General features: G+C 42.7%; 1 protein-coding gene across 1 annotated transcript in view; it reads right to left on the bottom strand.

The window, feature by feature from the left end:
• Window positions 1–13,874, bottom strand: part of KCNH1 (potassium voltage-gated channel subfamily H member 1) — a 502,700-nt gene that overhangs the window by 197,929 nt on the left and 290,897 nt on the right. The window contains exons 8-9 of the mRNA XM_021007863.2: window positions 9,698–9,897; window positions 3,844–4,096 (exon numbers count right to left, since the gene is read on the bottom strand). Coding sequence (XP_020863522.1) covers window positions 3,844–4,096; window positions 9,698–9,897 — 453 coding nt within the window. The remainder of the gene's footprint in view (window positions 1–3,843; window positions 4,097–9,697; window positions 9,898–13,874) is intronic.

Genomic DNA, 13,874 nt, shown 5'->3' with positions numbered 1-13,874 from the left:
CCCCTTCACCAGATCTCCAATAATATTGAGTAGAATGAGCATCAGGTCAAAGGCTTGAAACTCTGCTAAGTGCTGGGGATATAAAGACAAGCAAAAAGAAGGGCAGCTCCTGCCCTCAAGAAGCTTACATTCTAATGGGGGAGGGGAGCTGATGAGAGTATCGAGTGGGGACATGGTGTTATGTGTTGAAGTCTAGAAAGTCAGAAGGACAGGAAGGAGGGGAAGGAAAGTTGTCAGGCCTTGGGTCTTCCCTTCAATGGAGGCCCCAGGAAGAACTCACCAATGGGAGAAAGAGGTAGAATAGCTGAGGAAATGTTCAAAGTCAGAAGGCTGTAGGGGTAGATGGCATATTAGAGGCTGAGAAGGCACCAGGAAGGAAGGTCTTAGGGTAATAATGCAGCAGAAGCATGGTATTGAAATCACTTCCAGCCATAAATACAAGAACTCTATGAAATGGCCTCTCAGTCATGAGCTAGAGAGGCTCCATGCTACAGTAGGAATACTGTAAGCTCCTTGAGGTCAGGGACTGTTTTCCATTTTATCTTTGTATCCCTAACACCTAGCCTGATTCCTTACCCATAATAAATACTTCATAAAGGCTTCATGGAGCATGAGATTTAGAGCCAGGACAGCTGTGTTCAAATCCTGATTCTAATATTACTGGCTTTGTAGTCATAAGCAGGTCATGCAATTGGTCTAAACCTCAGGTTCCCCATCTATCAAATGGGGACAATTATACTTGTGCATAACTTACCTCACAGAAGTGTGTGTGTTGTATGTGGGTGTGTATGGGAGGGTGCTTTGTAAACTTTAAAGGAACATGGAATTGTTTTTTAAATTGTAGTTAAGTTAGGGACCAGGGTTGAAAAGGGAAAGAGGTTGTTAAAAGTGAGTTTGTGGGAGCTCTGAGAGCCAGGGCCCAGAGAAGATAATGACAGACTAGCTCTGGGATCTGTTTCAAGGCTTCCTATACTAAACTAAACAAACAAACAAAAAAACCCAATGATTTTACATGCCAACAAGAGAGTTTTATTTCTTTACTTCACTCTCCCCAGACAGATAGGTGTCACGGTGGATAGAATGTTGGACCTAGAATCCAAAAACTGAGGTTGGATCTCTATTTCAGACATTTATTAGCTGTGTGACCCTAGGCAAGTTACTTAATTTCTGTCTGCCTCAGTCTGCCTTCATCTGTAAAATGAGACATTAATAATAATAATACCTGCCTTTGTTTCAAGGATAAAATGAGATAACATTTGTAAAGAGCTTTGCAAACCTTAAAGTATTATAGAAATAACTAGCTGTTGTTGTTATTCCTGTCCTTTGTCCTTCTCTATTCCTCCCTTTCTCAGATTTCCAATAACATTGAGTAGAATGAGCATCGGGTCATAGAACTAGAAGGAACCTCAGGGGCTCTCTAATCCAATCCCTCCATTTTACAGATGAACAAACTGAGGCCTAGGTAGTTAGTGAGATTTGTCCAAGGTCACACCAACTGTAAACATCACAGGCCCTCTTACTCCAGAGACAAAGCCTTTTCCACTAAGAACTAGTATTTACGTAGTACAAGGGGCCGATCTTTTCCTTTTACCTTCTCCACTGATGTGGGTTTGTGGACTTTTTCCAAGTCCCTTGATCCCTTTCTTAATCTTTCCAGCTCACAAAGTGGGCAGATCCCCCTTTTCCGATCTACCACAAGCACATTCTGTGCAAAGCCACAATAAGCTCAACTCTTCGGGGAAAGGTATAGGGTTTTGTCCCTCCCTCATCTCCCAGGAAGTGAGGGCGGTTCTCAGTGTGGCTTCCCTAGGAATACGTGCTGAACAAGCCTGGTGATCAGGAGGTTGTTTTAGGGTTAACATCTTCCTCAGGCACCACCCTTTTATCATCATTAAACTAGCAACAACTGAAGCAGCAATATGAGAAGATCCATGACCAATCATTTCTTCCAGGATAAATGTCATGACACATGTGTGGGATTTTCAAAATAATAGCAGAAATCAATCCTGTGAGGAAAGGAACAAAGTGAGATAAGGGAGAACCAGGCCCCAGCCATGCTATCCATACTGAATCACCTACAACTGCTCAAACAAAACTGCAGTTTCACCCCTTTTACTCCCACAACTGTCCCCGCCTGGGAGACTAGAGAGCACACGGATGAAGGCCTGGGCCTCACTCCTTTCTCAGGAGCTGGGGCTCTGCTAGGGCTGGCTGACAGATGGGAATGCATTTCAGACTGCTGTCAGTGATAGATTTGGCTTAAACCCCAGGGAGGATTTACCTTATCACACCCAGAGCTGTCAAAACCAAGAGGCAAGAGGGTCTCTTGGAGGAGGAAGATCAGCTGGTGTCAGGCATGTCCTCATTTATCTAACTTGACTGATTTATCCAGCAGCCCCTCCCTTCTTGGGAAAAGGATCTGGGAGGCCTGTATCTTAAACCCCTTTTCTTCAAATGGCCATTTGATTCCTGCTTGCTTTGTATTAGACTGGGAATTCTTCAGAGCTGGGTCACATGTTAGCCTTGGCCAGCAATTTGGATGTCAAAGCATGATGCTAATGAGGGAACACCAGTTCCATTCTGGCCAGCTAGCTTTATACAGGAAACACACACACATCTGATAACATATAAGAAGAACCAGCTGAGGGAATGTGGATGGCCCAACACAACCCATCATCACTACCAGAAAACAATCCAGAGCTCATACCCCACTAAGGAGACCAATAGCCTCATTTTCATATAAGAAAGACACTACATTAATAATGAATTACTATTATAAGGTTTTTTTTCAATTGCAAGAATAGACATTAGTAATATGTTAGTGAATAGGAGGGGCAATAAGTTATATATTGAACTAAGACTTTTGGGATGCCCTATATTAAGGGTGGAGATAAAATACACTTTACTTTTAGAGACCACAAATTGATGGCTGTGACCTGCATTATGTACCTCTGACATAGCCTATTCTCAGTCGTCTGTGGTTGTAGCCACTGGGAAACAATGAAATGTAGTCAAATGAAATCTACAGAGAATCCTGAAACTTCATTGTAGCCCAGAAACATAAACTTAGCTACAGAACGACAGAGTTTAAAAGTCATCTAATCCAAACCCCTCATTCTGGACATGAGGGGACAGAGGCCTAGAGATTACATGACCTTGTTAGTGGCAGAACCAAGATCAGAGGGGTGAGGATTTCAAGTTTCTCCTGTCTAAACATCCCTCATCATCAGCTAGGATATATCTAAGAAATAAAAAAATATTCTTAAAAGTAATCTTGGAGTAAATTGAGAAACATGGTACAGCGGAAAATTCACCCTGGGGTCAGAGGAACTGGGTTTAAATTCTGCCTCTGAAGTTTATCATCTGCGTGGTGGGGCCACAACTGCCTGATCTGTAGAACTAGGAGGAAGGACTAAAATGGCATCTGAGGTCCCTCCTAGCTCTAAATCTATAATTCTACCATCTGAGCAAAATATAATAATGAGGACAAATTTAGGGAGTTGAGGGGGGCGTGTGTACAAATGATATAAAAGAAGTGATATAAAGCATTCCAAAGTCAAACAGATATGGTTTTTAGATTATCTATTGTCCTATATGCTCTCTCCTTTCCCCCATTCCTTACTATAGAAAATTGGGTCATTTTTATGCATGAGATCTCCAGGAGTTAGCCACATACCCAAGAAAGATCCTTCTGGTCAGCCAATGTAGTCACATTAAGGCCTTGGTGGGCTCTCAATAAATTGTACAGCCCAACACTGGCAGGCCCTGAGCATCTGTACCTTCTGCCCAATGGTCAGTGTAACCCAAGGACCAGGAATGTATCCGTCTGTAGGAACAACCTACCCAAAATGGCTACCACCTCATCATCCTGAATCACTTCCAAAGAACCTGAAACCACAAAGCACAGGCTGTCAACACTCTCGCCAGCATGGTAGATGAGGTCGCCAGGGGCGCAATGAACCGTCTGGAATTCCATGGCCAGTGCCCGTAGGCAGCCATCGCTGGCGAGCCGGAATGCTGGATGCTCCTTGAACACCTTGCGATTTAGGTGCACACAGATATCAGCCCGCATGTCCTTGGGGCATATCTGGAGAACCTAGGAAAAGATAGAAGACAGTAACTGTCAAAGTCATTCCAGCTGCTACCACAAGACTACGGCTTCTATTTTGTAGAGGCAAGATTGTGCAGTGGAAAGAAAACTGGGTTAGGAATTAGCAGATTGATATTCAAACTCCAACACTCACAGTTACTAAGTGTGTAACCTAGATTCATCTTTCTGAGTTCAAATCTGGCCTCAGACACTTACTAGCTGTGTGACCTTGGGCAAGTCACTTTGTCTCAGTTTCCTCATCTGTAAAATGAGCTGGAGAAGGAAATGGCAAACCTCTCCAGTATCTTTGCCAAGAAAATCCCAAACAGGGAGACAAAGAGTCAGACCTGACTGAAAAATGACTGAACAGAAGCGGAATATAAAATCAGCCTGTCAAGGCTAAGACTGAACATTTATTAAAGATCTAGGTCTAGTTAAATTCAGTTCAGTTCAGTTCAACTTAACAAGCATTTATTAGATACCTACTATGTGCCAGGCACTATGGTAAACCTTAGGGGCACTAAGACAAAAAACCAAACTATTCCATGACCTCAAGAAGCTGACAGCTTTTACTGGGGGAATCAAGAAAGGCTAATTGGAGTAGGGGACATTTCAGGCGAGCCTAGAAAGGAACTAGAGATTACAAGAGGTGGAGATGAGTAGGGAAAGTGTTCTAGGCAAGAGGGATGGCCTTTGCAAAGGCACAGAGAGGGCTGATGGGATGTCATGCATAGAGACCAACAAACAGACCAGGAATGTAGAGGGCATGACAGGGAGGGACACACCAGGAAAGAGTCTGGAGTCAGACTAGATAAGGCTTTCCATGTAAAACAGAAGTTTGTTATTTGATTCAAGGGGCACAAAAGAACCACTGAAGCTCCTGGAGCGATGAGTCACGTGGTCAGTCCTGTGCTTTAAGAATGTCAGTTTGGCAGCAGTATGAAGGATGGATTGAAGAGGCGAGACCTACTGGATGCACACACTCTCTCTCTCTCTCTCTCCTCCTCTGTCTCTGTCCTCTGTGTCTATCTCTGTCTCTGCCTCTCTCTGTCTCTTGCTCTCTTTCTCCCTCACTCTTTCTCTCTTTTCTCTCTCTCACTCTTTCTTCCTCTCCCTCCCCTCTCTCCTCTCTTTCTGTGTTTTTCTCTCTCTCTCTCTGTCTCTCTCTTCCTCTCTCTCTCCCTACACACACACACACACACACACACACACACACACACACACACACACCCCAATGTGAGGCTGTTGAAATAATCCAGGCAAGAGGTGATGAAGGCCTGAATTAGGATGGTTTTGTTTTGGGTGGGGAGAAAAGGATGGATGTAAGCAGAGATGTGCTGGGGCCCCACTTGTATAGCGTGAGCCAACTGCTAAATTTTCAGTAGGATGGTTTACACCTTCATGGGCAAGTGCTCTCAGTCACTGCTTGATTTACTGCTTTGCTGATTGTCTGGATTTAAGAAAGTGATGGAGAAAAGGCTAATCATGGCAGTTAAACTTAAAAGTTTGTTGTGCATACATTTTTCTTTTTTTTTCTTTTTGGAGAGCCAGTTGTCAAACATTAACCAACATGCCCCTGGATGTAAGAAATCTTAGACAAATAGATTCAACAAAACAACAACTGATTACATGTGGAGGATGGGGAGTGAGGGAGATGAAGAGCCATGAAAAACAACCTACAAAATCCACAAATATGAACAGGGGCTTCCTCTCTCCAAGCATATCGCACGCAAGAAAACTCAGCATGTCATGTCAGAGCTGTGCCCACTGGTTTGGAACCAAGATTTATCTTCTAGGTGAATTCACCTGTAAATATTTGGTTTTCTCAGGCTCAAGCAGCTCTGTTCTATCCAGCAGCAGCTGCAGCAGAGCGAGGCCTTGGTGTTGAAATGATGTTTTATTCATGGGCAGCACTCCAAAGCCCTGTGTGTATAGGTGTGGGTGGGAGAGGCAACAGAGCTTGGGCGGCAGAATTTATGGACTGCCATGGCTAGCGGGCAGTCTCATCTTCGTGAGTTATTGCTCCATCAAGTGCATGCTCTCTCTGCCTTGTCTCTCTGTCTCTGTCTGTCTCTCTCTCTCTCTCACACACACACACACACACACACACACACATACACACACACTTTCTTAATTTCTCACTTTCTCTTTTTTCCTTCTCTCACTTTCTCTCTTACTTTCTCTGTCTCATTTTCTCTCTCACACTTTCTCTCTTCTTTTTCTGTCTCATTTTCTCTCTTAGTTTCTCTTTTACTTTCTTGCTTTATCTTTCTCACTTTCTATTTCTCTCTCATGGTCTCTTTTTGTCTCACTTTCTCTTTCTCACTATTACTTTCCCTTTCTCACTTTCTCAACTTCTCTCTCTTACTATCTCTTTCTTGTTTACTTTCTCTCATTTCCTTTCTTTTGCTTTCTCTCTTTTCTCACTTTCTCTTGTGTTCCCTCTCACTTTCTCTTTTTGTCTTACACACACACACACACACACACACACACACACACACACACACATTCTGTATCACTTAGATAAGAGCTTCAAATCTGAGCTCCCTGGGCTAAGCTTTCTTGCTGTTTGACTTCCTGGGGATTCCATTCCTTCATTTGCTTTAAAGACCCTAGACATCAACAGGGATGTGTCCTCATGGGAGACCGGACCATCTTATCTAGAATCAAAGCTGTACGAGGCCTGATATCTCGTCCAAACACTTTACTGTACAGAGTGAGAAGAAGAAGGCCAAATAGGTGAAGTGAACTTTTGTCTAAGATCAGATAGCTCACTCACAGCCAACCATTGGCAGCTGGTCACCAAACTCCAGTCTACCACCATTTCTAAGCATTCTTCTTAATTATCAAACATAATATAGCCATATGAGGGAGAAAAAAAGAGTTGGGAAAAGGAATGAGGATGAAGGCATAACCTATTTTCCCTACAGAACTGCTCTCCAGTGGACTATTTTCCAGGTAGGTTAACCTCCACAAGAAGGCTGGTCAAGCAAATTGTTATAATGTCATGCCATCTTGTTATAATTTCATGCCATCGGGTTGGATTTCAGGGGCTGAAGACGTAAGTCAGGAGTGGGGAACCTGTGGCCTCGAGGCCACATATGGCCCTCTAGGTCCTCAAGTGTGGCCCTTTGACTGAATCCAAACTTCACAGAACAAAAGCCCTTAATAAAAGGGTTTGTTCTGTAAAACCTGAACTCAGTCAAAAGGCTGCACCCAAGGTTCCCCACCCCTGATGTAGCTCTTTTTCCTCCTGCATAGAAGAGGTCATCAGGATGGGAGCTTTAATACAAATCTCACGACTATGTTGGGCAGTCTTTCCTTGCAGTTTGTGAAAGATTCTAGAGGCTAAAGAAGGTCCAGTGTGGTGGAACTGGGTGTTCTCTGCCCACATCCCACCTATCTTCATCTTACCCAAAGGGATAGAGCCTTGAGTAAATGGTGCCCATGCCATCCATCACACATAGACATTATCTAGGCCAGCCACAATTGAGGAGGGTAAGGAAAATCTTTACTATGGACAGCAGATTGCAGTATTATCCTGTCCTCTGCTAAACTGAAACATGACTCTTTTCCCTCCATCAGTCTCTGGCTACTTTCTCCAGCTTAGCTTTGAGGATTATTCCTAAAGAAAGGATGCCAGCATAGGAAATGATGAGCAGGCAGACTTCAGATAAACCTGGAAAGACTTGTCTGGTTTGGTGCTGAGTGAGGTGAGCAGAGCTAGGAGAGCATTGTGCACGGTAACGGCCATGTTGGGTGATGACTGACTTTGATAGACTTAACCCCTCTTAGCAATACAAGGATCTAGGAAGTCTCCAGAAGCCTCATGATGGAGAATGCTGTCCACATCCAGAGAGGGAACTATGGAGTTTGAATGCAGATCAAAGCATACTATTTGCTATTTTTTTTTCTTCTGTTGTGTTTTGTTTCCTCTTTCTGGTGGTTCATTCTATTAATGCTAGCTCTTATTTACAACATCACTAATGGGAGGATATGTTTGGTAGGAATGTATATGTATAACCTATATTAGAATGCACACTGTCTTGGGGAGGGAAGTAGGGAGGGAGGGGGAGAAAAATTTAGAACTTGAGAGCTTATGGAAGTGATTGTTGATAAATCAAAATTAAGTAATTAATTTTAAAAAAGACTAACTAGGCAAAAGAGAGAAAGACAGAGAAAGACAGAGAGAGAGAGAGAGAGAGAGAGAGAGAGAGAGAGAGAGAGAGAGAGAGAGAGAGAGGATGCTAGCAATATAAGAAAGAAACTGAGGCAGGTGGTCAGGGATCTAAGTTCCCTATGTAAAAGGATTAAATCACTGTTTGCTTCAGGTTTCCCATCTGTAAAATGGGAAGAGACCTTCCCAGATCCTTCCTCTTTTCTTTCTGGGGTGGGTGAAGATGTCTTGAGGCTAAATAAGATGATGTATCACAAATGCTACTATCCCAGGCTGAGGATATGCTCATATTCAACTTATATCACCTCTTCAACTCTTGACCATGCATATTAAAAAAGCAGTCACACAAATAATCCAAATCCATTCATATTTGCCTTTCTATAAACATGTCCTGCCATATGTTTACAAAAGATTTGTCTTTTTAACAATATTCAGCTCAGGCTAATACTAAAACAAGTTTGAATTCCCTGAGCACACACTGACTAAAGCAAGAAATCTTCAGAGCTGTAGGGAGAAGGTGGCCAGGATTAAATATTTGTTTTAAAATAGTTCACAAAGCAGTTGATCCACATCTGCATAGTAGAGAGTTGACTGTACCTTTCTCACCCGTGCATTTTTTCACTCTATTATGCAATTTGACCAAGCTTTCCTTCAAACTATTTCATGATATGAAATTAACACAAGAAAACTCTCAGAGCAAGATAGGGATTTAATCATTGTCCCCATTCCACAGATGATAAAACTGAGGTCCAGAGTAACTGTTTAACTGATCCCAAATTGTACTTCTCACCTTGCACCTTTCTCATTTGTATACCTCTTCAAATCTTCTAGAGTAATGTAACCTTTTTGAGGTCAGGAAATATTTTACTTTTATCTTTGTGTCTCTAGAGACTTGCACATAGTAGTTAATCAATCAATCAATAAGCATTTATTAAGTGTCTCTTATGTACCAGGTATTATGCTCGGCACTTGGGATACAAAGATAAAAATAAAACAGTGCAGCCTTAGACAGGTTTATATTCTATTGGGGAAGACAATGTATATACATATAAGAATATGCAAAATGAATGTGAGGTAATTTGAGAGACCAGCAATTGGGGGGGATTAGGAAAGTCCTCATATAGAAGGCAGCACTTGAGCTGAGCTTGGAAGGAAACTGGGGAGTCTGAAAGGTACGGGAGAGGTGGGAGTACATTACAGGTATGAAGGACAGTCTGTGGAAAGTCATAGAGATGGGAAATAATATGACATGTTAGGAACAGCAAGAAGGCTAGTGCAGCTGGACCACACAATGTATGAAAGGGGAAAATGTGGAATAAGAAAGTAATATGGAATAAATCTTGGTTGAATTGCACTTAATTGACCTCCTTAATTATGCAATGGAGAAAGCTAAGGGACAAGTAGTTTTTCCTAAGTTCCCAGTCTCTTACCTTCTCAGTGTCAATGCCTCTGGACATGGACCAAGTGGACACAATGTAATCCATGACTCGTTCACTGAGTCCCTTTGGCACCTGGTAGAGCTTCAGGAAATCCCGAACACTGTTGAGCATCTCATGGTACCTGTTGGTGTTAGCATACATCTGCTGGAAAATGGTGGTCACATTCCCAAAAATGGTGGCATACAGGAGGGCTGTAGGAGAGAGGGGAAAGGGAATGGCATGTGAGTGGGAGTCTAGAAGTGGGATGACCTCCTCAAAACATGCCGTATAAATGGCCAGGAGGTCAGGCCGCTGGGCAACATGTCCAGAGGCTGAGGCCATGGTACCTCCCTTTACAACCTTGAAAAGAACAAACGTATAAGCATTTTGGAAGACTGGTAAGCCCGGGCATCACAAAATAGGAGAAGTACTAGGAGAAACACAAAAAAAGATTTGGAGAGCTAATGTCAAGTCCTAGATATAATCAGGTATTAATTTTTTAAGAACTCACGAGACACAAAGCTACCAGGCTGTTGTAGCAAACAAAAGCCGGTCCATTTCCGCTGTGACTATCTAGCTAGTCCTCCCCTTTTTTTTTTTTTACTTACACCTTCACTCCCAGCTTTGTTGATTAGGGACTTAGCTTGGTTCCTTGACTCCTGGCTAATGTCTCAGCGATACTCTCACCCACCCAACTGACCAAGCAGTTCAGCCCCCAGCCACACTCTTCAGCTAGGATCTTTCTGGATTGTGAATTCTCCAGAACTCCAAGTCTTAGTAGGAGCTTTTCACCTACCCTAACATACCCCTGCAGATCTCTTCTGGCTATGATGAAACTTGAATGTCTACAGTGACCAGGCCTCTTCCCTATCTGACTCAGAGCTCTACCTCGGGTTCATTCATTTAGAATTGGAAGGGACCTTAGAGATAAGTCCAATCCTTCATTTTACACATGAGGAAACTAAGGCCCAAAGAGGATAAGTGATTTGCCCAAAGAAGGAAGCAAGCAAGCATGTATTAAGCACCTCCTATGTTTCAGGTATGGTGCTACATGCTTTATAGAAAATTATCTCACTTGATTCTTTTGACAACCCTAAGAGGTAGGTGCTAATATTACCCACATTTTGTTTTTAAGGAAACTGAGGTAGAAAAGTTGAGTGACTTGCTCAGGGTTACACATCTAGTAAGTATCTGAGGCTGAATACGAACTCAGGTCTTCCTGAATCCAGGCCCAGTGATCTATCCACTGGGCCACCTGGCTGCTCCAAGTTCACAATAGGCAGCTAAACAGCAGAGCTGGAATTCAAACCTAGGTCCTCTAACTTCAAATGCCTTACTCTTTCCACTGTACCATTCTGCCTCTAGAGTAGGTTATTACTAATCCCTTTCTTAGCCTTCTGAAACATATGCCACAAACTCCAGATCATCAGGCAGATGTCCTCTGAGCCACTCTACTTGAGGCCTCAGAGCACGGGTGGGGAACCTTTGGCTCAAGGCCACATGTGGCCTTCTAGGTCCTCAAGTGTGACCTTTTGACTGAGTCCAAGTTTTATACAACTCCTTTTATTAAGGGAATTTGTTCTATGAAATTTGAATTCAGTAAAAGGGCCACACTTGAGGACCTAGGGGGCCACAGGTTCCCCACCCCTGCCTTAGCGTTTCAAAGAATCATTGAATAATAGACTCTTTGAGTCAGAAGAGACCTCCCAGCTCATCGAACACAACTCCACGGATGTAGTCTACAGCATCCTGGACTGAACACCTCCAGTGAAAAGAAACTCATTACCTCACGAGACAGATTTTCCAATTGGGGACACCTCTAATTATTAAGAATTTGGTTTCGTTTTTTTTTTCTTTATACTGAACAAAATCTGCCATTCTACTGCTTTCACTCATTGGCCCTGGTCCCACCCTATAGAGCTAAGCATGGTATATGCATAACCTCCCTTCCATATGAGGCCCCTTCAAACACAATAAAATCTGTTGTGTCATTCTCACTAAATCTTCTCTTCTCCAGGTTAAACATACTCAGGTCACAGAATCACAGAACTGGGGAGTTGTAAGGACCCTCAGAAGACATTAGATATGACCCAGATATGAACACACCTTACAAGGAATAGATAGGCCTCTGCTGGAAGACTTCTAGGAGGAGGAACTCACTACTTCTCAAGAAAGCCCATTCCACTTCTGGATGGCCCTAATAGGTAGGTGGCACCACAGTGGATAGAATGTGGGCCTGGAGTCAGGAAGTCTCATCTTCCTGAGTTCAAATCTGGCCTCAGACACTTACTAGCTGTGTGACCCTGGGCAAATCACTTAACCCTGTTTGCCTCAGTTTCTTCATCTATAAAATGAGCTGGAGAAGGAAATGGCACACCACTCCAGTATCTTTGCCAAGAAAACCCCAAATCGGGTAATAAAGAGATGGATATAAGTAAAAAATGACTGAATAACAACAAAAACAATTGTGGGAAATTTCTCCTAACAGAACACAAATAGGCCTCTTTGCAACTTCTACCCAGACTCCTATTTCTGTCCTCTTGAGCAAAGATTAATCTAATCCCTTTTCCACCCGAGACTCATTCAAATACTAGAATACAGCTATCATGTCCCAAATCATCTCTTCTTCTCTTTAGGATAAATATGTCCATTTCCTCCCACTACTTTTCATATGCCATAGATTCAAAGTCCTTCACCATCCTGGTTGGCTCCCAGTTTATCAATGTCAGCTAGGTGGCACAGTGAGTCAGTAAGATCTTAATTCAAATCCATCCTCTGCTATGGATAAGCTGGGTGACCCTGGACAAGTCACTTGAACTACCTACCTCAACTTCTTCAACTGTGAAATGTGAAGAATAATAATAGCATCTCAATACCTCCCAGGGTTGTTGAGAGGATCACATGGAACAATATTTGCAAAGTGCTTAGCATAGTGCCTAGCATTTAATCAATGCTTGTCCTCTTTTCCTCTGCTTAAATCAAGGTGCCCAGAACTGAAAACAACACTGCAGAGTAGCTCTGATGAGGGCAGAGAATAAAATAACTATATCACCTCCCTATTCCTGGAAGCTATGACCTTCTTAGTGCAGGTCAAGGTTCAAATTAGCTTTTTTGGCTATTATATTACACAAGCCCAATTTCTTTCAACTAACCCATATGACATGGTTTCAACTTCCTTCATCATCTTGCAATCCCCTGGATTTCTTCCACTTTGATTTCCTAAATGCTGTGTCTAAAAGGGAATACAACAATCTAAATACATTTTGACCAGAACATAGTATAGTAGGACTATGACCCCTTTCTATCTGAACACTAAACATCTGCTAATGAAGTCTAATATCGGATCATCTCATTGGTGGTGAAGAGGGAGAATAAGCCTTTATTAACACCTACCTCGTGCCAGGCGCCGTGCTAAGTGCTTTCCAAATATTATCTCATTTGATCCCGCTGAATCATGCTACTGACTCATTTTGAAAGTCTGCTAGATTCCCTGTCTTGTTCACCTGAGCTTCTTTCCATCCCTTTCAGTGCAAATGTTTTACTCCAAGTGTAGAAATGTATGATTTTTCTCTATTACGCGTCTTCCTCAATCCCCTGTTCCAGCTTATGATCTTTGTGGATCCCAGTTCTATTGTCCTGTGTAGCTATCCCTCCTAGCTTTGTGGCATAACAATATTTTAATTAGCATGCCAATGGTGCTTTCATCTAAGTTATTGGTAAGACTGAAGAGCCTAACTGGGCTTATCCAAGACTCCTGGGGCACTCCACTAGAGACCTCTCTAGCAGGAAGATTTTCCATTAATCAACAGGCTTTGGGTCCAATCAAGCCACCAGTTCAGCATCTACCTAGTTGTACCATCATCCAACCCTCATCTTTTCATCCTCTCCACAACCATGTCAGGAGAGTCTTTGTCCAACACCTTCTAGAAATCCAGGCTTTTTTATGTCTAAGGCTTCCCCTGCTAGATTAATCATTAGATGGCAGGATTAAGAGCTAGAAGAAGCCTGGAGATCTTTTAGTCTAACAGCCTTCATTTTACAGATGAGCATATGAAGGACCAGTGAGGTGACTCTAAGGTTACAGAGGTGATAAGGAAGCAAAGGAAGAATTCAAACTCAAGTCCTCTGACTCCAGCACAATTGGAGTCAGGCTCTTTTCCATATACCACACTGATCACAGAATTGCATG

The sequence above is a fragment of the Phascolarctos cinereus genome, unplaced genomic scaffold (assembly GCF_003287225.1).
Source record: "Phascolarctos cinereus isolate Bilbo 61053 unplaced genomic scaffold, phaCin_HiC Scaffold_5;HRSCAF=322, whole genome shotgun sequence".
Lineage (NCBI taxonomy): Eukaryota > Metazoa > Chordata > Mammalia > Diprotodontia > Phascolarctidae > Phascolarctos > Phascolarctos cinereus.
The sequence above is the reverse complement of the archived record's forward strand: the minus strand, read 5'-3'. Positions and strand labels throughout refer to the sequence as shown.